This window comes from Neoarius graeffei, chromosome 28 (assembly GCF_027579695.1).
Source record: "Neoarius graeffei isolate fNeoGra1 chromosome 28, fNeoGra1.pri, whole genome shotgun sequence".
Classification (NCBI taxonomy): Eukaryota; Metazoa; Chordata; class Actinopteri; order Siluriformes; family Ariidae; genus Neoarius; species Neoarius graeffei.
Window position 1 is genome coordinate 16,834,637 of NC_083596.1, and position 25,855 is coordinate 16,860,491.

At 43.1% G+C, this 25,855-nt stretch overlaps 1 protein-coding gene across 2 annotated transcripts in view; it reads left to right on the forward strand.

The window, feature by feature from the left end:
- The first annotated feature begins 12,152 nt into the window (after window positions 1-12,152).
- Window positions 12,153-25,855, forward strand: part of LOC132875841 (E3 ubiquitin-protein ligase RNF43) — a 211,425-nt gene continuing 197,722 nt past the window's right edge. For both annotated transcript variants that reach the window (XM_060912947.1, XM_060912948.1), the window contains exon 1: window positions 12,153-13,435. In XM_060912947.1, the coding sequence (XP_060768930.1) occupies window positions 13,220-13,435 (216 nt within the window). In that variant the 5' untranslated portion in view covers window positions 12,153-13,219. The remainder of the gene's footprint in view (window positions 13,436-25,855) is intronic.

Sequence of the window (25,855 nt, forward strand, 5' to 3'; positions counted from 1 at the left end):
GGTCCCCCATCAATGGCCTTGAGTTTCATGGGTTTCAACAGTTTGTGGGTAGTAAGATGGTATTTCGGAATGATTGTGCTATTTATGAAGTTTCCCTCTGCCCCCAAGTCTATGAAAGCAGAGAGTACATGGTTCGAGTCTGGCAGTTTCAATAATATTGGTACTTGGAAAGATTGTTAGTTATGATAACTCTCAGAACTCACCGGATTGGTGGGACTGGGAGTTCTGCTTGGCTGATGGTCTCGCGGGTGTCAAGTAGGGCACTTGGAGATTAGGTGGCCGGCCTCATCACAGTCAAAGCAGAGGCCACCAAAGTCTCATGTACAATGATTCCAATGCTTTCTTCTCTCCTTTTCAGATTGTTGGAGTTGTGTACGTGAGACTTCCATTGGGGTCCCAGAGTTAGTGTTAGGAGAGAGAGCAGGAGTTAGTTGTAGTGAGGGCTGTTTGCAGAGGAGATGATCCAAACATATGGCCAGGTTGATAAGCGAGTCAAGAGAGAGGTATTCATCATGGCACGCCAGTTCACTGAGTACCTCTGGATGCAAACCTTGGCGAAATGTGGCTTTCAGGGCTGGCTCATTCCAGCCACTGCCAGCGGCTAAAGTGCGGAAGTCCAGTGCATACTCCACGACACTCCTTTCTCCTTGATGGATAGTTAATAGGCTCTCCCTGACTTCGATCCCCTCCGGCTCATGGCCAAACACTCTTGTGAAAACCTCCAGAAACTGGTCATACGATGTGGTGTGTTTGCCCCCATGCCTCCACACCACACGCCCATTGGAGAGCTTTACCGGTGAGAAGACTGGTGAACTGGGAGATCTTGTGCTCATCTGTTGTCCCCGTGAGAAACAAAAAATACAAGGAACATTGAAGAAATCCGTTACAACGAGAAGCTTCCCCCAAAGACTTTTCTGGCAGAGGAATGCTTTGGGACGTGCCGGAGAGGGGCGTGTAAGGATAGCCTGCGACACCACAGCAGTGAGTTGTGTCATCCTGGTGTTGAGATCACTTATCATCTGCTGGTGTTCTCCTAACAGTTGCCCCTGTGCATTGAATGTAGTCTGCTTCACCTCCTCTGCTGCAGCCACACTGGCGAAGTATCCTGTCAGAGTGCAGGCACTTACGGATACAGGTGCAGGGGAGAGCAGGTGCAGTGCAAACTGCAGCTGAAGCCAAATCACGAGACAGAAATTATGGTCAGGAAACGGGCGTGGGTCAATTGATCAGCAAACAGAGTGGTGCAGGATAGATGAGGAAACGAGGTTGGAAGAATAGTGAGAACTGAGGTCTAAATTGGGAAGTCGGTCAGGAAAACAAACAGCTTGTTATATTCAGGCATGGGACACAGAATGATACTTCGCATTGACTGAGAGTGAGAGCTGGGCTTATATAAGGGAAATGATTGCGGGATAATTGAAGGCAGGTGCAGTAGTTAATACTCTGGTGACAGAGGGCGCTGTGAATCTTGGGAGGTGTAGTCCGGAGTGGCCATTTTTGGAGGTTGCTCCGAACTCCAGTTTTCAGTGCTGTTACTGACACTCAGTAGGACAAGTGGAGGCTGTTTGCTTTGCAGGCGATCAAGAAAAGAACTTCTCTTGTAGCTAGAAGAGGTAGCCAAAGTTTAAAATGTGTTCATGGCATTTGGATACCAGGGAACAGAACAAACAGAGCTGTTTGTTTGGTGATGTTGTGTACTGCTATGCATTTCAGTGTGTGTGTGTGTGTGTGTGTGTGTGTGTGTGTGTTTTCTCCTTATTTAGGTTGATGCTTCCAGCAATCTGCTCACCAAGTGAAGACAGTTTGACCAGGCACCTCATGTTAATTTTGAGCGGAATTATTGGAAGTGTTGACTGAGTGTCTTTATTCCATTTCCTGACAAATGTCACTCAGAAGATAACTTGAGAAGATGATTATCACTTTCAGTTTGTAAATAATTCCGGTTAGATTATCAGTTAATTATCAAAGTCAACTTTGGTGTTTCCTGAACAACTTCTTTAATAAAAAATGCCTTTGCATATACTGAAGACATGAACTGTAAATTATCAATCAGCTCTTTTATATTGCGTCCGATTTTTTTTTTACCCATGGACAATCTTTTATTTTAAATAACATGCACAATTTGTATGAATTTATCAATTGTATATAAGTCTTTTATTTAAGATAACATTTGATTTAAAAACATTTTATGGATTTAAACAGAATTTTAGTGTTAGTTTGATTCAGCAAGTTGATCAAGTAATATTTTAATGCAAACTTGTCTTTGTAACAAATTCTAATCATATTTTAAAGATGTATGTTTTAAACAATACACACGCATATAAACACTGAGGCACTTGATGTCTAAAATGTATTAAAGTGATTTATTCTGCAAAGCAATTTCTTTCTTGTTGTTTCTATCCACTCATGGGGTGAGGTATTAGAACTAAGCAATGAGCGATGTTCTAATATCCAACAATAAATCTGAAACAGAAATAAATGCAGTGCATGACTGAATATGCACAGGTATGCCTTAGAGTTATTTGTGGTCAATAACATGATTGGGTATAAAAAAGAGCATCCCAGAGAGACAGAGTCTCTCAGAAGTAAAGATGGGGAGGGGTTCACTGCTCTATGAAAGACTGTGCAAGCAACACTGCACCAATTTAAGAATAATATTATCTTAATGTAAAATTGCAAAGAATTTGGGGATCACATCATCTATGGTACAACCCCGATTCCAAAAAAGTTGGGACAAAGTACAAACTGTAAATAAAAACGGAATGCAATAATTTACAAATCTCAAAAACTGATATTGTATTCACAATAGAACATAGACAACATATCAAATGTCGAAAGTGAGACATTTTGAAATTTCATGCCAAATATTGGCTCATTTGAAATTTCATGACAGCAACACATCTCAAAAAAGTTGGGACAGGGGCAATAAGAGGCTGGAAAAGTTAAAGGTACAAAAAAGGAACAGCTGGAGAACCAAATTGCAACTCATTAGGTCAATTGGCAATAGGTCATTAACATGACTGGGTATAAAAAGAGCATCTTGGAGTGGCAGCAGCTCTAAAGATGGGAAGAGGGTCACCAATCCCCCAAATTCTGCACCGACAAATAGTGGAGCAATATCAGAAAGGAGAGTGTAAAATTGCAAAGGGTTTGAACATATCATCATCTACAGTGCATAATATCATCAAAAGATTCAGAGAATCTGGAAGAATCTCTGTGCGTAAGGGTCAAGGCCAGAAAACCATACTGGGTGCCCATGATCTTCGGGCCCTTAGACGGCACTGCATCACATACAGGCATGCTTCTGTATTGGAAATCACAAAATGGGCTCAGGAATATTTCCAGAGAACATTATCTGTGAACACAATTCACCATGCCGTCCGTCGTTGCCAGCTAAAACTCTATAGTTCAAAGAAGAAGCCGTATCTAAACATGATCCAGAAGCGCAGACATCTTCTCTGGGCCAAGGCTCATTTAAAATGGACTGTGGCAAAGTGGAAAACTGTTCCGTGGTCAGACGAATCAATATTTGAAGTTCTTTATGGAAATCAGGGACGCCGTGTCATTCGGACTAAAGAGGAGAAGGACGACCCAAGTTGTTATCAGCGCTCAGTTCAGAAGCCTGCATCTCTGATGGTATGGGGTTGCATTAGTGCGTGTGGCATGGGCAGCTTACACATCTGGAAAGACACCATCAATGCTGAAAGGTATATCCAGGTTCTAGAGCAACATATGCTCCCATCCAGACGACGTCTTTTTCAGGGAAGACCTTGCATTTTCCAACATGACAATGCCAAACCACATACTGCACCAATTACAGCATCATGGCTGCGTAGAAGAAAGGTCCGGGTACTGAACTGGCCAGCCTGCAGTCCGGATCTTTCACCCATAGAAAACATTTGGCGCATCATAAAACGGAAGATATGACAAAAAAGACCTAAGACAGTTGAGCAACTAGAATCCTACATTAGACAAGAATGGGTTAACATTCCTATCCCTAAACTTGAGCAAATTTTCTCCTCAGTCCCCAGACATTTACAGACTGTTGTAAAGAGAAAAGGGGATGTCTCACAGTGGTAAACATGGCCTTGTCCCAACTTTTTTGAGATGTGTTGTTGTCATGAAATTTAAAATCACCTAACTGTGGGTGGTAAAAGAGAGCAACTGGACTTGCTTGAAGATTCTTGAAGACGTTTCACCTCTCATCCGAAAGGCTTCTTCAGTTCTGTCTGACTGGTAGGGAGTATCAGGTATTTATCCTCTCATGGATGAAAAGCTCATCTAAGGTGTCGTTGAGTCATCCTGTTGGTGTGGGTCACTGGGGGCTGAATGTGAATGGCCTCGAGAGTCGTTAGGGTGATCAATGGATTGCCCGTTAAGGTGATCAATGGAATGCTGATTCTCTCTGTCCTCCTGTGAGCCACTGAAAACAGCTGGGTTTTGGTGTGCATTCAGTTGTCTGGGAAGTGTGCCAAGGACTGCATTGTAGGTGGCTGATAAATTATGTCTTAGACCCCAACTTCTGTTCAGTGATGGCCGTTCCAGGTTAACAAAAATGGCTTCTTTAACTCCTCGCTCATACCAACGATCCTCACTGGCTAAAATGCGTACGTTGCAATCCTGAAATGAGTGTCCTTTGTTGTTAAGATGAAGGTAGACAGCAGAGTCCTGGCCTGAGGAACTGGCTCTCCTGTGTTGAGCCATACGCCTGTGAAGCGGTTGTTTGGTTTCACCAATATACAAGTCCGTGCATTGCTCACTGCACTGAATTGCATACACCACGTTGTCCTGTTTGTGTCTGGGTATTCTGTCCTTAGGGTGGACCAGTTTCTGCTTCAGGGTGTTACTGGGTCTGAAACGTACCAGAATGTTGTGTTTGTAGAAGATCCTCCTGAGTTTCTCAGATAGACCAGAAATGTAGGGAATGACAATGTTCTTGCGTTTGTTCCTGTTATCCTCCTTGTCCGTTATGTTCCTTTTTCTGCTCTTGAAGAAAGACCAGTTGGGATACCCACAGTTCTGAAGTGCTTTCCTGATGTGATTCTGCTCCTTCTCTTTTCCCTCTACCGTTGTAGGGATGTTCTGAGCCCTGTGTTGCAAGGTCCTAATGACCCCCAATTTGTGTTCCAGTGGGTGGTGAGAGTCGAAGAGTAGGTACTGGTCCGTGTGTGTGGGTTTCCGGTAGACCTCGATGCTAAGGCTTCTGTCTTGTCTGATGTGTACATCACAATCCAAGAAGGCTAGATTATTCCCACTTACGTCCTCCCGAGTGAAATTGATGTTGATATCCACTGCATTGATGTGTTTAGAGAAGGCTTCCACTTAGCCCAGGAGTAATAGGGTTATACCCGGAACAAATTAGTAACAAGCTGAAAATTTCAGAATATGTTCAGAATACCTTTAGGAATAACATACTAAAAGTCCCCGGAAATCCCCCTTGTGCTCTCTGAGAAATTCAAGATGGCGTCCAAAATGGCCGCCAAATGGAGATCTGCCCATATCTCAGGCCCAAAACAAAATATTAATGCAATTAAAAGGTCAGAATATATGTTTTGTAGGGTAGGAGAGTAAATTCCAACATGTGTGTATTAATTACATTGTGTATTAACATTATATAATAACAATGTACACATTATTATAACAGTATAGTTGTGTATAATGTGTTCGCTTGCCATGTCTGGTTAGATTGTCATATTTTTGGCACTGGGAGTTTCACTAAAACCAAAAACATCATGAACTCCAAAACATTACCTTCAATCCATTATAACAATTTATTTACATATATTCTTCATTATAACAAGAAGCTAATCCAACACAATAAATCATGGCGACTGAGTGTTCCTCAAATAATGAACCTATTTACAAGAAGACAACTGGTCATTGTTCTATAACTTTCAACTTCAACAATCAATAATAATTACAGACTTATAATTATAAATCTATACATGTGCTATTTAATGTACACTACCGATTATAGAGTGTGGATCCATTGGTTACTCGTTCACTCCGTATCATCCTATTCTGTTCACAAAACAACAAACACAATTACTAGGGGTTGGAGCACTTATTTTCATTAATATTAATTAAAGTAAATTGGTGGTGTAAAATGAAAAATGGCATGTTAAAAGGTCATGCTGAGTTCAGTCATTTTTAAAAGGTCATGCTGAGTTTAGTCATTTTTTGTCCGAACACACTGGCATTGCTAGTAGTAAAGACTGGCGCTAGAAACTCAAAGATTAATTTTTTTCCACCCTTAAACAAGCTTGAATAAATTCCCTACTTCATTGATGGTACAACAAAGGTCCAAGCATTACAACTGAGGCACTGAGAAGTGTTTAAGTCTACTCATTGTTTATAAGCAAGAGCTTTTATTGAGGCAGACCTTTTTGTCATGAAAGTCGCCGGAATGTTGAAGAAGTGTACTGAAACAGCTTGCCATTGTAGTTTTAGAAGATCGAGTTCTCAAATTTAATTTCCCTTTAATATTTTATCAAAGCTTAAAGATGCACTAAATATTAAGGAAATTGATGTCTAATTGTTGTCTTACATTATGTTCATGTATGTAGGTAGCCTACTAAGCTAATCTGTCAATCATGTCAACCATCAAATTCCATGTAATTTCCACATTAATGACCTTGTAATCTTGGTTAATTTTAATTTTAACAGTGTGACAATGGTGAATTTGCATTGCTTGTATGAGAGAACATATAATTTAACATTTTAATTGCATTTATATTATGTTTTATCCCTGAGATATTGAAAAATCTCCAATCGGCGGCCATTTTGGATGCCATCTTGAATTTCTCAGAGAGCACAAGGTGGATTCCCGGGGACTTTTAGTATGTTATTCCTAAGGGTATTCTGAACATATTCTGAAAAATTCAGCTTGTTACTAATTTGTTCCAGGTTGGACTCAATTTTGAGCTAATGCTCTTGGGCTAACTTCATGGGTTTTGATTTTAACCCAGGTGTCATCCACATATCTGAACCAGTGGCTGGGAGCAACTCCTGAAAAAGTGGTCAAAGCTTTATGTTCCACTTCCTCCATGTAAAGATTGGCCACAATAGGGGACACCAGTGAGCCCATGGCACATCCATGCTTCTGTCTGTAGAAACTTTCATTAAACTGGAAATAAGTGGTAGTCAGGCAGAGGTCAAGCAGGGTGCAAATCTGGTCCGTGGTGAGGTTCGTTCTATCCAGTAAGGTGTTGTCTTGAAGGAGTCGTTTTCTAACAGATTCAACTGCTTCTGTGGTGGGAATGCAGGTGAAAAGAGAAGTGACATCGTAAGAAACCATGGTTTCATCTAAGTCTAGTTTGAGGTCTGCAACTTTAGTAGCAAAATCTTGGGAGTTTTTGACGTGCTGTAGCGCATTCCCAACAAGAGGAGCCAGGATGGTGGCTAGGTGTTTGGCAATGTTATAGGTGACAGAGTTTATACTGCTGATGATAGGTCTGAGTGGAGCTCCTTCCTTGTGAATCTTGGGGAGTCCGTATATGAGAGGAACGGCTTCCCCAGGGTACAATCTGTAGTACAGAGATCGGTTGATGGCTTGGTCCTTTTCTAGTTGTTGCAGGCAGTTAACAACTTTCTTTTTGTAACAACTGGTGGGGTCCCGCCTTAAGGTTTCATAGGTGGTTGTGTCGCTGAGGAGACTGGTCATCTTTGAGTGGTAGTCCACTGTGTTTAGCACCACTGTGCATCTCCCTTTGTCAGCAGGAAGGATGGTGATGTCCCGGTCTCTTTGAAGCAATGTAAGAGCCCTCCTTTCTTGGCTGGTGAGGTTGAAGGGGGTTGCTTTTGCACCGGACAGAGCAGCTGATACCTTCAGTCTAAGTTGTTCTGCCTCTGTGTTGGTCAGATTGTTGTTTCTGATGGCTGACTCTGTGGCTGTGATGAGATCTACCACTGGTGTCCGCTCTGGTGAAACTGCAAAGTTAACTGCAGTTTCACCAGAGCAGAAAGCGGCCCCTTCATTAGTTCATCATTACATTAAGACATGAAGCGTCTTTCAATTAATTAAAAAAAGAAAGAAAGAAAAAATATTGAATTAGAAGGCGTGTCCAAACTTTTGACTGGTACTGTATGTTCAGGAGCATTGTTAGTGGGGGGAAGGAAAGGTAGTAATAATTAGGGGACCTACAGCTGGAGGAGGTAGCTGCATGTTCCATTGCAGGGGCAGCTCAGTAGTTAAGCTGTTGGACTTCTGACTGGAAGGTCCTGAGTTCAGATCCCAGCACCACTGACCTGCTGTTGCTGGGCCCATGAAGAAGGCCTGTAACCCTCAACTGCTCAGATGCAGAAAATGAGATAAGTTGCTCTGGATAAAGGTGTCTAAGAAATACCATAAATGTAAACATGTACTGATAATATGATCAAATAAAACGTGATTGCATTTGTTCATTCCTAGCTCTGTATTCTATATATGTAAAAAATATATATAATTTGATATTTAAATAATATTGGCTGGCTTTTTTTGTGATATATCAGGTTTATTACATTCAGCTAGCATGATGTTGAACAAGTTGAAGAAAAGTTCAATATCATGCTAGCTGAATGGAATATATCTGATATACCACAAAAAAACCCCAGCCAATATTATGATTATTTTACATACACATTCCTTTTGGGTGTTCAACACATCTTTCTCCTTCAAAATTCTCTCAAACCCTTCTGTATTTAATGACGCAAACCTGGCAGCCATGTTTGTTTGCAAATTGTCACAGTCGCTTGGTAGCACGGAAGTTTCATGTCTCTGATGTGTCAATATTCCAGTTTTTCGATGTCTGTTGGTATGTTTTTCTCTTGTAAATATGTGTGAATAATACCTAATGAAGTTTTGGTAGCCTTTCGGGTGTTCAACACGTCTTTCTCTTTCCCAGAGAACAAAGAAATACTTCTACGCATGGGCAGCAGAAAACTTTCTCATTGGATATTCGCATCAGCTCCGACGTGTGATGTCATGTTGTCTTGACAACCATGCAATATCGTTAACCATAATGTACACTCAGGTGGCATGGTGGTGTAGTGGTTAGCACTGTCGCCTCACAGCAAGAAGGTTCTGGGTTCGAGCCCAGCGGCCAATGGGGGCCTTTCTGTGTGGAGTTTGCATGTACTCTCTGTGTCTGTGTGGGTTTCCTCCAGATGCTCTGGTTTCCCCCACAGTCCAAAGACATGCAGGTTAGGTTAATTGGTGGCTCTAAATTGACCATGAATGTGAAATGTTGCTTGTCTCTATGTGTCAGCCCTGTGATGACAGCCTGGCAACTTGTCCAGTGTGTACCCCGCTTCTCGCCCATAGTCAGCTGGGATAGGCTCCAGCTTGCCTGTGACCCTGCACAGGATAAGCGGTGATGGATGGATGGATATTGTACACTCATTCTACATTGGGTAGAGTGACGTAATACATGTAAGCGATATAAGAATATTGCATGCTATCAAATCAAATGAAAGAAGCCCACTAGAAGGGAATAGAATACATGTTTCCTGTGTCCTGTGTGTATAATATCCATCCATCCATTATCTGTAGCCATTATCGCTTATCCTGTTCTACGGGGTCGCAGGCAAGCTGGAGTCTATCCCAGCTGACTATGGGCGAGAGGCGGGGTACACCCTGGACAAGTCGCCAGGTCATCACTAGGCTGAAACATAGAGACAAACAACCATTCACACTCACATTTAATTTAGAGCCACCAATTAGCCTAACCTGCATGCCTTTGGACTGTTGAGAAAACCGGAGCACCCGGAGGAAACCCATGCAGACACAGGGAGAACAAGCAAACTCCACACAGAAAGGCCCTCATTGGCCGCTGGGCTCGAACCCAGAACCTTCTTGCTGTGAGGCGACAGTGCTCAACACCACTGTGCTGCCCTTGTGTATAATAATCCCTCCATCCATCCATTATCTGTAAGAAGAAGAAATAAACCTTATTTGTCACATGCACACATCAAGCACAGTGAAATTCAACCTCTGCATTTAACCCATCTGAAGCAGTGAACATACGCGCACACACACCCAGAGCAGTGGGCAGCCACACTACAGTGCCCGGGAGCAGGCAGGGGTTAAGTACCTTGCTCAAGGGCACTTCAGCCCAAGGCCGCCCCACATTAACCTAACTGCATGTCTTTGGACTGTGGGGGAAACCGGAGCACCCGGAGGAAACCCACACAGACACAGGGAGAACATGCAAACTCCACACAGAAAGGCCCCCGCCAGCCGCTGGGTTCAAACCCAGAACCTTCTTGCTGTGAGGCGACAGCACTCAACACCACCGTGTTGCCCTTGTGTATAATAATCCCTCCATCCATTATCTGTAGCCACTTATCCTGTTCTACAGGGTCGCAGGCAAGCTGGAGTCTATCCCAGCTGACTATGGGCGAGAGGTGGGGTACACCCTGGACAAGTCGCCAGGTCATCACCGGGCTGACACATCGAGACAAACAACCATTCACACCTACGCTCAATTTAGAGCCACCAAATAGCCTAACCTGCATGTCTTTGGACTGCTGGGGAAACCAGAGCACCTGGAGGAAACCCATGCAGGCATGGTGAGAACATACAAACTCCACACAGAAAGGCTCTCATCGGCCGCTGGGCTCGAACCCAGAACCTTCTTGCTGTGAGGTGACAGTCTCATCTCATTTCATCTCATCTCATTACCTCTAGCCGCTTTATCCTTTTCTACAGGGTCGCAGGCAAGCTGGAGTCTATCCCAGCTGACTACGGGCGAAAGGCGGGGTACACCCTGGACAAGTCACCAGGTCATCACAGGGCTGACACACAACCATTCACACTCACATTCACACCTACGGTCAATTTAGAGTCGCCAGCTAACCTAACCTGCATGTCTTTGGACTGTGGGGGAAACCGGAGCACCTGGAGGAAACCCATGCAGGCATGGTGAGAACATACAAACTCCACACAGAAAGGCTCTCATCGGCTGCTGGGCTCGAACCCAGAACCTTCTTGCTGTGAGGCGACAGTCTCATCTCATTTCATCTCATCTCATTATCTCTAGCCGCTTTATCCTGTTCTACAGGGTCGCAGGCAAGCTGGAAGCTAACTACGGGCGAAAGGCGGGGTACACCCTGGACAAGTCGCCAGGTCATCACAGGGCTGACACATAGACACAGACAACCATTCACACTCACATTCACACCTACAGTCAATTTAGAGTCGCCAGTTAACCTAACCTGCATGTCTTTGGACTGTGGGGGAAACCGGAGCACCCAGAGGAAACCCACAGGGAGAACATGCAAACTCCACACAGAAAGGCTCTCATCGGCCACTGGGCTCGAACCCAGAACCTTCTTACTGTGAGGCGACAGTCTCATCTCATTTCATCTCATCTCATTATCTCTAGCCGCTTTATCCTTTTCTACAGGGTCGCAGGCAAGCTGGAGGCTAACTACGGGCGAAAGCCGGGGTACACCCTGGACAAGTCACCAGGTCATCACAGGGCTGACACACAACCATTCACACTCACATTCACACCTACGGTCAATTTAGAGTCGCCAGTTAACCTAACCTGCATGTCTTTGGACTGTGGGGGAAACCGGAGCACCCGGAGGAAACCCACGGGGAGAACATGCAAACTCCACACAGAAAGGCTCTCATCGGCCGCTGGGCTCGAACCCAGAACCTTCTTACTGTGAGGCGACAGTCTCATCTCATTTCATCTCATCTCATTATCTCTAGCCGCTTTATCCTTTTCTACAGGGTCGCAGGCAAGCTGGAGGCTAACTACGGGCGAAAGCCGGGGTACACCCTGGACAAGTCACCAGGTCATCACAGGGCTGACACACAACCATTCACACTCACATTCACACCTACGGTCAATTTAGAGTCGCCAGTTAACCTAACCTGCATGTCTTTGGACTGTGGGGGAAACCGGAGCACCCGGAGGAAACCCACGGGGAGAACATGCAAACTCCACACAGAAAGGCTCTCATCGGCCGCTGGGCTCGAACCCAGAACCTTCTTGCTCTGAGGCGACAGTATTCCAGATCTACAGAAGAAGGTTGTATCTCAGTGTGTCCACTAAAGGGCGTCAGAGTCGTCAGACTGCTGTGGAGTATGGCTTCTGCTCCACCCTCACACACTCTCTCTCTCTCTCTCTCTCTCTCTCTCTCACACACACACACACAATCAGTGAGCAACAGGTAGACTTGCTCCATGAGATCCCCAGGGAGGGACACTACTCGGGCTCGGTTCTCCACACACTTCTCAGACTTCTCTCTGTCCACGCGCCCCGCAGCCCTGTCCGCACCTCGCACCCTTTCCAAGCGCTTCAGCTTTCCGAGCGCGTGTTTACAGAGACTTCCCTCTGCGACACAGGGCTTGGAAAAGGATCTCGGATTTGATTTGTGCACAGAACGTCCACCCCGGGGATTTGTATTATCTGGAGAGGTTTAATATGACGGCTGGAGGAAGAAGGTACAGAAGACCGACTTGTAGGAATCGCACCTGATCAGGACTAAACCTTTGCTTCAGTGCTTCATCAGCGCGGGAAAAAAACTCAAAACCATCTGATGCACAGCGTCTGAATAGTTGCTGTATTTCAGCAGCGCGGAACCGGTGTAACGGAGCCACGCGTTCTGCTTCACGTCGTGCGTCTGTTTGCGTGACGCAGCTTTGGAGAGTTGTCGGCTTCGGATGACCGGGTTATGATCAGACCACCTGTTGAATCCTAAGGGAATGCATAACCTCCGAAATGTAACACGATCTAATGGAGATCTATGAGTGCATGATCAGGACGGAGAGATAAACCTTCTGGCTGCCTGAAATCTGGTGCCTTGAACTGAGTAGAAGCTTGGAGGGAAATGGCATGACTGGAAAAGCTGCACACGTTCCATGGTTCCATGCTTCCAGTCAGTGCCTTCATGCTGTCTTACTCTGCAGCTGAGACAGGATAGCCAAGTCACCATTTAATCCATCATAAAGTGTTGTTTATTATTATTTTTTCACTTTAACAATGATCACTGAGCTCTTGCCGGAGCTGTCACTACTTAAGGATTTGCCTTTTCCAAGCACATGTCTCCAGTCCGAACCAGACTTCTCGTGCTAATTGAAATCCTTCAGAAGTTCAAGGAAATAGAGTTGCATCTCAAGTTCAGCCGTGTCGAGGCACCCAGACAGACCCTGGAAATTTTCTCGGTGTGCCAGCGGTTCTGAACAGTGCATTATGTGTGCCCAGGCCCCGAAGCTGCAGCTGGGTCAATGAGGCTCGCCGCACAGCGCCTGGCCGGGCTCTGGCCGTGGCTGTTCACGGCCGCCCTGCAGGTGGCGCTGGGCCATGCGGGCCTGGAGGTGGCAGCGACCCGCGCCCTCATCAAGGTCACGCTGCTCAACCCCAAAGCCACAGAGAAGCCCATCACCCTGGAAGGGGTGTTTGCGGGAAGCAGCAGCGGTTTCGCTGAGGGTAAACTCATGCAGGTAGGTGGAGAAGAGATGAAGATGTCCGAATTTTTGTTCCGCACTTTCATCCTGCAAACTTTCATGGTCATGTATCGTATTTCTTTTGGAATACTGACCTCCCACTGAACCACGGTGCTTGCGATGTATTCAAAAAACGACCTCATAAATAAGGTTTATTAATCGCAGGCGTCAGCCTATCTGACATGTTGTGCTGCAACATCAGTCAGAGTGAGCTTGTTTGGACAATATTGCTGTGTAAGCCACATTCTGTCTAAGCAACACGCTCCATGTGTTGAATCATCACGAGTAGGTGAACGAGGTGCCATAACCTAAACCACAATCATCCCCCACACACCTTTCAATCTTGGGCCAGCTCTTTTAATTATGACTGTCAATTTCCTCGTTAACTGAGCACTACAGTGGTGTTGAAACCATGATGCCAAAGAGCCGATGACACGTATATCGCAACAGGATCCTTTTTTATTATCTTATAAGAGAGCTTCTGGCTGTCTTGTTGACATGAGCTCTGGTGTGACGGCTGAGTATGCGTGCCAACTGTTCCATACAGGTTTTGGTAGAGGTGAGAGATTTGTCGCATTTTAAATACTTGGGCCTGTGCTATTAGTCTGTACTTTCCCATCACGTATTAACTCTCTCTGAAATTAGGAATTTTAAAATCCTGACGTAGTAACTAATCATTTATTCCCATCCTTTAGGAAATTGCATTCAATCTGTGAATAGAGCGAATATTTTTTTCCCCCAGAGTTTTTACAAGTGAAGTAGCAGGCTGCTGTCTTTTTGCTTACTAGGCACAGGACAGCTTAGCAAACCAGATACTGGGGATGTAATTGACAAGGAATCATTACCTGAGAAAATGTTGGCTTGTGTAAAAGTGGGAACGTGTGGAAGGGATAACCCACTCATAAGGAAGACATTCTCTCACTACACAAAGAGTGTGTTGTACTGTGCGAGATTCTCTTTGTTGCTGCGCCGGCCTGTCGCAACAGGTCCGTGTTGCAGGGGCGCTATGGCTTTATGTTGCTTTCCTTGAGGGGATGGAGGCAGGGAGAAGAAAGGAATACATCATCCGTACTCTTCCACACGGCCTCCACAGCCGCACAACTTTACTACAACGATTGTGATACATTTGTCATGTTTTGGCGTGATTTTGTCTTCAAGTCTAGCAAGGTGTAAGCGTGTCGCTGATTTATTTCCACTTATCTTTCAAACATTATCATATTTCTTTGAAAAGCAATTCAGTTTCTCCAAGCATCAGGGTCTTTGTGTGTCTTTCTGTCTCGTGTGCACTCTCTTTATATCTCTGTTTTTCTTGCTCAGTTATTCAAAGTTTTTTAGGCGTGTCTGCTGCCTTACTGTCCTCAGGCTACTCTGAATTCTACATGCTCATCCGTAGCAGAAGATGACAGCCAGTTTTCATAACCACCAGTAATTACACATCTAAGTCCAGCTTTGATCTCCTTAAGCACGATTCCATCATATCACCCTTAAGATGTTATTCTAGGCTTTAGTTCGTCTCTTAGGGACACTGATTCCCCTCCATTTAGACAGTGGATAATAGTGTGAATGGGGGGGGAGATTGGACATGATGATAATGGAAGCGTTTCATTTAGTTGGGGGTGGTGCAGCTCTGGACAGCTTCTGGTCGTGAATGGAATTAGATCATGTATGTATTGTGTACTTTGCTTTGTGAAAGCAGGATATTAATAGTCGGGACTTGTTTTTTTTTTTTTTTAAATTGTTGTGAAGATTGAAAACATGCTCAGGTTACAAGTAAGACATGAAGTTTCCATCAGCTTATACCACTAGGACATTTCTGCATTTTGTTCATTTTAAAGTTTAGCTTTTCACACATCAATTCAGGCTAATGTTTAATTAGTAACTGTGCTGTCCTTGCTGATCATCCTATATCAAGGGTGGGCAATTATTTTTTCCACGGGGCCACATGAGAAACAGAAAATTTTGTGGAGGGCCGGACCAAAAGGCTGAACTACATTCTGCATAATATGAATTGTATTTCTTTATATAAAGCAGTAAATAACATTGTTTTTACAAGCTGCTAAGACTGGTAAGAGTATGGAAAAAACGAGGTTGCCTTACAAAAATGTCATTTATTCAATCAAATTTCCCAAAACAATGGTTAACAAAATGTGAACGTTTGTACCATTTTTTTCAGTCACATTCACCCCAAAACACAATAAAGACATCACAATATTGTCTTTCTACTCCAAATATCAAGCAAGATACATCATATTAAATGATGATGCCGTGTCGATTCGGTGTAGGTATCAGAGCTACAGATCGGCTCGGGCTCCAGCGCCTGCTGGTGACGTCACACTATGTGATTGGCTGGACCGTTTGAAGGATGATGTACAAGTTTGTGGTTGGTCTGGACAAATTACGGAAGTAGTTATCGCGGGATTAGGTTTCATGGGATTTCATATCATGTTCTTGTCGCGCGCATTGCGTTTTTGTTGAACACAACTTCAAAATAAAAGCAATGCACATTCAGTCCATGCATGAGGTAAAATTAGAAAATACGTTTATTTTGTAATTTCTAATTAACCTTACGTGGGCCGGTCAGAATGAACCAAAGGGCCAGATGCGGCCCGCGGGCCGTAAAATGCCCAGGTCTGTCCTATAGTCTAGTGCAGACCTGGGCATTTTACGGTCCGCGGGCCGCATCCGGCCCTTTGGTTCATTCTGACCGGCCCGCGTAAGGTTAATTAGAAATTACAAAATAAACGTATTTTCTAATTTTACCTCATGCATGGACTGAATAGCGATTCGTACAACCTGTTTCTTCTTTTTTTTTCTTTTCTGAATGTGCAATGCTTTTATTTTGAAGTTGTGTTCAACAAAAACGCAACGCGCGCGACATGAACATGACATGAAATCCCACGAAACCTAATCCCGCGATAACTACTTCCGTAATTTGTCCAGACCAACCACAAACTTGTACGTCATCCTTCAAACAGTCCAGCCAATCACATAGTGTGACGTCACCAGCAGGCGCCGGAGCCCGAGCCGATCTGTAGATCTGATACCTACACCGAATCGACGTTGTTGCGAGCAGGTCACAAGAAGACTTTAGCCCCCAAAATGTCCGCAAAAAGAATAAAGGTAGATGCTGAATGCAGGGCTTTCAACAAAACATGGACTGCTAAGTATTTATTTACTGAAGTCAGAGATAAAGCCGTGTGTTTAGTTTGCGGAGAGCAGATCCGAAAAACTGAAAAACACCAAATGAGGTGATTAAACTACAAATGTGGGCATCATCATTATAATATGATGTATCTTGCTTGATATTTGGAGTAGAAAGACAATATTGTGATGTCTTTATTGTGTTTTGGGGTGAATGTGACTGAAAAAAAATGGTACAAACGTTCACATTTTGTTAACCATTGTTTTGGGAAATTTGATTGAATAAATGACATTTTTTGTAAGGCAACCTCGTTTTTTCCATACTCTTACCAGTCTTAGCAGCTTGTAAAAACAATGTTATTTATTGCTTTATATAAAGAAATACAATTAATATTATGCAGAATTTAGTTCAGCCTTATGGTCCGGCCCTCCACAAAATTTTCTGTTTCTCATGTGGCCCTATGGAAAAAATAATTGTCCACCCCTGGTCTAGTGGTTCAAAAAATGAAGGTTGGGGATCCCCAGAGGTCTGTGAAGCATAACCAGCGGGTCCAGGTTTTTTTTTTTTACATTGATGGAAATCACACGCCACTGTTTATCAACCTGTTTTAATACACAATTGCAATTTGTGTGAAATGAGTCTGAGTGAAATGTTCAGCGAGTCCAAAATACGTCTAAATACTGCAATAGAAATTGCACACTTGTCTGAGAAAGAAAAGAAAATGCTAATTAAAAGAGATTTTTTAAACTAAAGATAACATCGCAAGACGCTGTGTGGCGTTTTGCGTCCGGCTGGTCCCCTTTAACGGAAGCGTATTGCTGCCACGACAGAAAAAGCAAAATGGATCAGTATCACTTTATAACGTGAAAAATTTGCTATAACAAGACATATTTAACATTTTAACAAGATATTTTCACGTTAGGGCGGCACGGTGGTGTAGTGGTTAGTGCTGTCGCCTCACAGCAAGAAGGTCCTGGGTTCGAGCCCCGTGGCCGGCGAGGGCCTTTCTGTGTGGAGTTTGCATGTTCTCCCCGTGTCCGCGTGGGTTTCCTCTGGGTGCTCCGGTTTCCCCCACAGTCCAAAGACATGCAGGTTAGGTTAACTGGTGACTCTAAATTGACCGTAGGTGTGAATGTGAGTGTGAATGGTTGTCTGTGTCTATGTGTCAGCCCTGTGATGACCTGGCGACTTGTCCAGGGTGTACCCCGCCTTTCGCCCGTAGTCAGCTGGGATAGGCTCCAGCTTGCCTGCGACCCTGTAGAAGGATAAAGCGGCTAGAGATAATGAGATGAGATGAGATTTTCACGTTATTACAACATACAAACCTATCATGTTATAAAAAGAAACTTTTCTTGTAATAACACTATACTATTTATCTTGTTATAACAAGATAACATATTATAATAACATAAAATGTTTCACAAAATAATGTGATAAATCTGTAGATCATAATAACCTGAAAATATCTTTTTCATTGTTACCACTCTAAAATATTCAGGTTGTAACATCACACTGATCTGTGGTGGGTTTCCCAAAAGCCTCTTAATGCTAAGAGCATCTTAATTAGGAGAGAGAGTGTTCATTGTGCTGCTCACTCTACCATTTAACAATGATCTTTGTGGTACGATGCTTTTGGGAAATTCGGCACTGTTTTTCTTTTTTTCTGTCGTGACAGTAATATGCTTACATACCCTTTTAAATGATGTCTTCTTGTGCCCTTTTCAGAACCTTTGCAGGGTGCACAAAAATTTGCATGTTTCCATGCCCAAATTTAAGTAATTTGCTCAGTATTTGGATAAAAACATGCAAAAAAAAAAAAAATCCCCCTTCTTAATTCTTGGACTAGGCTTAATTACAAACTGTGTCAGAATTAACCTGCCAGCGATAACGCATGTTGTAAATTTACAGCAATTATTTTGTGCTCATAGCTTGCGAAAACAAGCAACATTTTGTATAAAGTGTTGATTTCAAACTCAGTCTATCCAAAAAATAATTTTTTAAATTTGTTTTAAGGAGGGGGGGGGGGGGGGGGGGGATTGAAACAACAGACACAGGGAAGATCAGGTGCGTGGGATGGTATTTAAACAGTTACAATGTGAGATTTTTGTACCGGTTGTGGAATTTTTTCAAGAGTTCAAGGATCATTTTTAGCTCTCCAAATCGTCTTATGTTCACAAGAAGTATATTTCAATTAATTCTTTGACAATCTATGCTTTTACAGGTTTTGGCTACTGAGAGTGCACTCTCGGTAGCCAAAACTTGTAAAAGCATAGATTGTCAAAGAATGACATGTCACAAGGGCAAAACTACAAAGAAACTACCGCAAGAGCAACCACCAGATACAAAAATGGTTAAAACCTGGACGTTCAGTCATCCGTGATATACATGCACTGGCAATATGAGCCTGAGTATTGTAGAGTCAACAATAAGTTCTTTATGCCATAACTCATGCTCCAGTCATTCCTTCCATGCACTACGTTAAGGTCATTTTCGAGATATCAGCCACTCTGCCAAGTGCTTTGCCGAGGGATTATGGCTCTCGCCGTGCCCCCTCTCCTCGTCCAATATCAGTATCTCGGGCTCTTTGGTCCTGCGCCCATACCTTTGAAAAGGCCAGATGCCTTGGCAGGCTCCACATCCGTCCCACTATAGTGAAGCAGGGCCATCGCAGTGCATTCTGGGATGGCTTTGAACTTGAGGGGAAAGGCAGCTGTTGCTTAAGCATGGGCGGTGGAGGGGGGGATGATAAGAGGGCAAATTTGAGGTTTTGCCCACCGCACCTTTTGAAGTTAATCCCACTCTTGGCCCAATTAAAAGAAGCCAAGTCATTTAAAAAAAGGCTCACTTTCTCATCTGAGTTTCTTTCGGATTTTATTTTAACCCTCCTTTTACTGTTAGGGATCTTTTTTTGTAGAAGACAGAGGTCACCAAGTCCTTTGTAATGGGAATAATTAGGTCTGCTGATGTGGACTAATCTTGGACCAGTTTTCCTTCAGCAATAGTGATGGTTACCTTTGTTAAAAACGGGAGAACTATTCTCAGATACTTTAATTTGCACTGTAAATCTTAACGACTTAGCCAACCCTTTCAACACTGTGGCTGCCCAAAGTTTAGTTTGATTGTGTGATTATAGTTTCCATTTCTCTCTGTCTCGCTCTCCCTCTGTCTGTCTCGCTCTCCACTTGGGGGAGGTTGGGATATTGGATGCGTCGGGGCAAAGGCGAGATGAAAGCATCTCAAGTTAAAAACCGTGAGTCTGGATGATTAAAAAGGAGAGCTGTGTTTACTCGACACTTCCGATAGTGCTCCCCTCCCTTGATTCAGATGAGCTTCCTGTCTGTATTTCCCCCCTTGGAAACTGATAACAGGCATAACAGCCTCTCTGCCCCTCCCTGTCGCTCAGGGCCAGCTGAGGTTTTATGCTGAACGCTTTTCTTAAATCAAACACACCAGCATAACCAATAGTCTTAAATTAAAAAGTCTCAAGACCTTGGAAGTCTTATTTGTCTCACATCTGGTGCATAGTGATGCATTTGGTAGTGTTGTAGTAGACCACCTAAACCGAGACCAAGTCGTGACCAAGACCAAAGTGTATCTAGACCAAGACTTTGAGACCAGGACTTTGAGGGGTTGAGATCAAATCAAGACCAAGACCAAGGCAGGGTGAGACCAAGTCAAGACCAGGGCCAGACCAGTGTGTGTGAATGAGGGTGGGGAAGGGTGACATCCACTAACAGGAAGAAAAATTTCAAATTAGCAATGAGTCACGTTATTGGTTGCATTTGAAGCAGGAAATTTTTACATCCAGTCACAGTAATGATGTTAACAAATAAATCAGACAATTTAGTGAAATCCCTGCAGTTGTGATCTTGACCGGTCTTGAAATTAAATCCTGAGTCCTCTATTTCTGAGACCAAGACAAGACCAATTAAAAATGCGGTTGATTCCGAGATGAGACCGAGGCCTTCAAAAAGTGGTCATGAGACCAAGATCGGTCTCAAGTACTACAACACTAGCATTTGGATCTTTGTACAACCAAAGCATGGGCTGTCCCAAATTTCTATAACAAAAGAGTTAATAATCACCCTCCACAGGTTCTCCTACTAACCCCATATAAATTATTTCAAAACACGTCCCAGACTGCAGGATGTCAAACAGTCGCTCTCGGAAATTGCTCACTGGCAGTATCCGTAAGTCCAAGAGAGCTGTTTATCAAGCTTCCAACCAATCAAATACCTTAAACGGACAAGCCACATACTGCAGATTCCTGCATCTGTCCTGCTTCCGTCCAGTGTGCTTGTCTTGGGGTTTTGAGCATGGTTACACACGCCGAGGGACCCTCGGCATCACGGGAACGAGCATGCGAAAGCTATCTGAGTTTGAGTGATGGAAACAGGTTCATGTGTGTTGCAGTATGGACAAGGGAAACATGGCAAAGCTTTTAAGGTAGTCTCTTGTCTCTTGTTTAGTCATTAGAGAGACAGAGAGATGCCTTGTCTGTCAGTGGAGATGTTATGCAACATGTTCTGCTGCAGATTTTAGGAAAACGGCCTCCAAGAAGGCTTCCATCAACCGTGTCACTCGGTGATATGCAGAACAAACATGCTCACAATGTGATTCTGGACACTTGAAAAGCAGCTATACAAAATATTGGACCTACGTCCAGACTCATAAATAGCAAGCACATCTTCATATAAGCCAAAGATCTCACACACACACACACACACACACACACACACACACACACACACACACACACACAGAGTTTGTTGATGTCAGGTTCCTTCCTGTCAGACCCGTAGTCCCAAGTGAAGACTGTTCGTACTTTGGTATGGGAAAAGCATTATTGCTGGCCTTCTCCTTGACCCAGACTTGTTTGTGTGTGCTTGAATGTGCGTGTAGTAGAGCTGGAAAATATGAGAAGATAGCAATATCATGATAATTTGTGAGATATTGCAGGTACAATGATACGTTTATCAAGAATTTTTTTTTTAAAAACAACAATTGCCAACTCGGATTGGTGTCTGATTTGATGTTAACATTTAGTATTGTATCTTTCAACTCTTTAAAATTGTAACTGTTATTATGTATTTTCTCTTTTTCATTAATTTGGGCAGATGTTACATCAACGTATCATCGGACTCTCGACCCAGTGAAAGCTCATCTCATCTCATCTCATTATCTGTAGCTGCTTTATCCTGTTCTACAGGGTCGCAGGCAAGCTGGAGCCTATCCCAGCTGACTATGGGTGAAAGGCGGGGTACACCCTGGACAAGTCGCCAGGTCATCACAGGGCTGACACATAGACACAGACAACCATTCACACTCACATTTACACCTACGGTCAATTTAGAACACGGGGAGAACATGCAAACTCCACACAGAAAGGCCCTCGCCGGCCACGGGGCTCGAACCCGGACCTTCTTGCTGTGAGGCGACAGCACTAACCACTACACCACCGTGCCGCCCCCCAGTGAAAGCTGTTCATATATATATATATATATATATACATTTTTTAATGTTAAATTAATAAAAAAAGTAACATGACTGTTTCCTTTGTTGTTTATTAGAAAACACACTGTAAATATGATTAGGGGTGTTACAGTTTAAAATTCTCAATTACACAAACTGGTGCTGAAATTAATAATACACATACTGTAAGTTGGTGGTGAAAAGTATTTGATGGAGTTTTGTGCAGAAATCTCTTTACACATCATTTTATATATAACGAAAACTAAAAGGAACCAAAAGATCAAATTGGTCTTGTTTTATTATTTTGGAGAACAGTGTTTCAATAAAATTGTTTTTGTGTAAGTATTTATCATGTTGTTGTTATAAGCAAGAAGGAGAGAGTAAGTGCGAGGAAAGATGTTGCTTTGAGCATGACAGTGACGGTGCGCCGCAAAACTTAGCCATAAACACGTGTTGTTTCGTTTAGTTCTGATCAGCAATGCACTACGGGCGAGAGGCGGGGTACACCCTGGACAAGTCGCCAGGTCATCACAGGGCTGAGACATAGAGACAAACAACCATTCACACTCACATTCACACCTACGGTCAATTTAGCACCACCAATTAGCCTAACCTTCATGTCTTTGGACTGTGGAGGAAACCGGAGCACCCAGAGGAAACCCACGCGGACACGGGGAGAACATGCAAACTCCACACAGAAAGGCCCTCGTCGGCCGCTCGGCTCGAACCCAGAACCTTCTTGCTGTGAGGCAACAGTGCTAAGCACTACACCACCGTGCCGCCCTGCTTGGGAACACATATGTACCTTTTTGTCCCTGAAAAGGTACACATAGTTAGCTTGAGGTCCAGTAATGAGCCCGTACCTTGCGGTACAGAAATGGAGTCCTACTGTATCCCGATGTGCCATGTTCTTCTGTGCATGGTAAAGTTAGTGGCACATGTGTTTTTGCTGAAAATAATTATTTCTTGATAAGGGATTTATTTTTCTCTCAGTAAAATTTTCAATGAAACGTTGGATTTTTCTAATTTTTTTTTCAGTGTGAGATCAAGCAGCTTCACCAAAAGGTGGATTTGTTTCTAACCCTTTTTACTAATCTTTACAAGGGGCGCCAACAATTGGGGAGGGCACGGTAACTAGACGGTAATAGACAGGAATGCATTTTAATCAGTGTTTTGAAAAAGTCAACAGTAACGTCACTATCCGATCATGCACTGTAACTCACCGTGACACCGTAACAACCCTAATCATGAGAGATATTATGTATCTTGCTGTGATATGATGTGCCTGGTATATCTCCCACACATAATTTAGTCTGTTTAGTTACACTGTAAAACCCGATAAGGTCACTGAGCTCAAAAATTTTATTGAAACCGATTACGTAAAAATTTTTGAGGTAAGTAACTTAAATTTTTTAAGGTAAGATTTCTTAAAAATTACAATGAAGTGTAACTATAGTGTAATTTTTAAGAAATCTTACCTTAAAAAATTTAAGTTACTTACCTCAAAAATATTTACGTAATCGGTTTCAATAAAATTTTTGAGCTCAGTGACCTTATCGGGTTTTACAGTGTAGAGCAAAGCCACCCTCCAAACCAACCTCCGACATTTTGCCCCTGATTTCCATCTCATGGACATTTTTGTTCGACTGCTAGGTTTCAAAAGGGCTACACTGCAAATTATAGTGCCACGTATTTCAATTTCAATATGACTTCCAATTTATTAAAAACCCTTTCCTGAACTCTTTGGTTTAGGATGTTATGCCATGGTTAAAGTTTGGCCTTCATTATTTTGACCAAAATGATTACGTTTGTAGGATCATGTGAATGCCGTGGTTCATCAAAACAGCCACAGAAGCTCATCTGGGATGTCTGAGATTGTTTCAGTGCGCAATAAATGATATGACTTGGACGATTTGTCAGATCTGATTTGTTAAACGTTTGACATTGAAGCTTTTTTTTTTGTAATATCAAACAGCAAAGGCTCGTAGTGAAATAATGGTTAAAGTACAATACGTTGTGCAGCACAGAGGGGCAGATCCACACCTGTTCCCATAGGGATGATGGGAGGCAGGCCATCTGTTACCTGCCTATCAGCGTCACACTGCCCAGGTGGAGCAAACAAACAGGCACTAAATGCTAACTTGGCTTCCCACAACAAGCACTGACTAGTCATTAGCATGGGTTTGGCATTGAATCTAATAATAATCAGAGCTTACCAGTGTGTCAGTGGGACGTTTCATTTAGAGAAGGAGTCCCATTAGTGTAATTTTATCCTGAAACAGTCCAGACACAAAACCACCAATAGAATCAGTGCATATGTTTTGTTTTATTCTTTTGTAAACCAGCTAACATGGTGTTTTTGCTTCTGTAGCATACTAGCAAACATGTGCCCTGTTCATGACTCGAACATGGAACTAGCATTTATTTGGCTTCTGTGTGGATTTTAAAAGTTCTGTAATCTTGTCAAAGAAGAGTTGTTTGGATCATTTCTTTACTTCATTTATTTTAAATGTGATCAGAGGCTATGGCTATTGAAAATCCATTATTCGTTTATATTTAGCATAGCATACATAAAAGAGAAATACAAAGGATTTTAGAGAGCTGTTCAAATAGACTTTACTAACTTTTGAAAGTCTGAAACCAGGCCCGGCGCCATGGGGGGGCGAAAGGGGGCGTCGCCCCCTCGTGGCTACAGCCCCGCCCCCTCAACGGAGACTCAGATCACTTAATTGTTTTCTTATGAAAATATAATGTATTATAGACGTATTAATAATTTGCATTTTCAAATACGAAATATTAAGTGGTTGCGCATTGCACAAAATACATTTCACATAAATCACTACTAAAACTGGCACGGTAGAACAAATCTGATTGGTTGTTATGATTCTTACGTTGCAATCGTAGAATTCAACTGTATTAAGGTAGGATTATTTCAAAAAGCCTGAATTTAATATTAACCCTGTTTTAGACATATGTATCAATCCTAACTACTGGGGACTAGTTATTGTGGGTGTATGTGTGAAATGCTGACACAGCCGCGCACACACAGACCTGTGATAAGGACAAGGGTCGTGCGGGCGGGGGTTTTACATGTACACTTACAAGTGCACAATCCTGTAATATGCAGTCAGTTAACGGGAGTAGTCTTTCCCCCTCTGAATTAAACGAATTCAATCACAATATTGTGAATCCATTTTCTTTCTTTGTAGGCTAAGTTTATCTCCGTTTATGTTGGTGTATGTGTTCATATATGGTCCGCTTTGTGCGCAAATAGCGTAAGAATATGTGTCGTTGACGTCACCCCCCATGCAGCGGGGGTGAAAATTCATCACTTCAGAGTGTTTAGTCCCCTACACGCCTAAACTGGGATCGCGGATTAAGTGGTTAGCGTTGACTCGGTGCGAGTCAGGAAGGCTATTACTGGTGCAGCCGCGGGGTCTGTTGATTTTTTTAAATTATGATTTTGGCCGCCGAGCCAAGTACCTTAGACTTGCATTGACGTTTTGTTTTCATGCCGCGGAGCTATTTGTATGTATTTTAAATTTAAAGGACTTGCCTGTAGGTTTGTGTGTGTGTTATGTTTGGCATCTTTCCGGTTGTAACGCGTGTCTGTGAGAAAATCGGAGGGGAGGGTTAACAGGTGGGCACGGGTGTTGATAAAGTGCAACTGCCTTGGTAATATGTCACATGATTTTCCTGTAAGCAACCTTCGGGGCCGTGGTTTTGTGGTTGGCGCAGTTAATTGTTTGAAACACGTTGTCAGACCGCCATCACTACCACACACTATATGAAAAATATTTGCC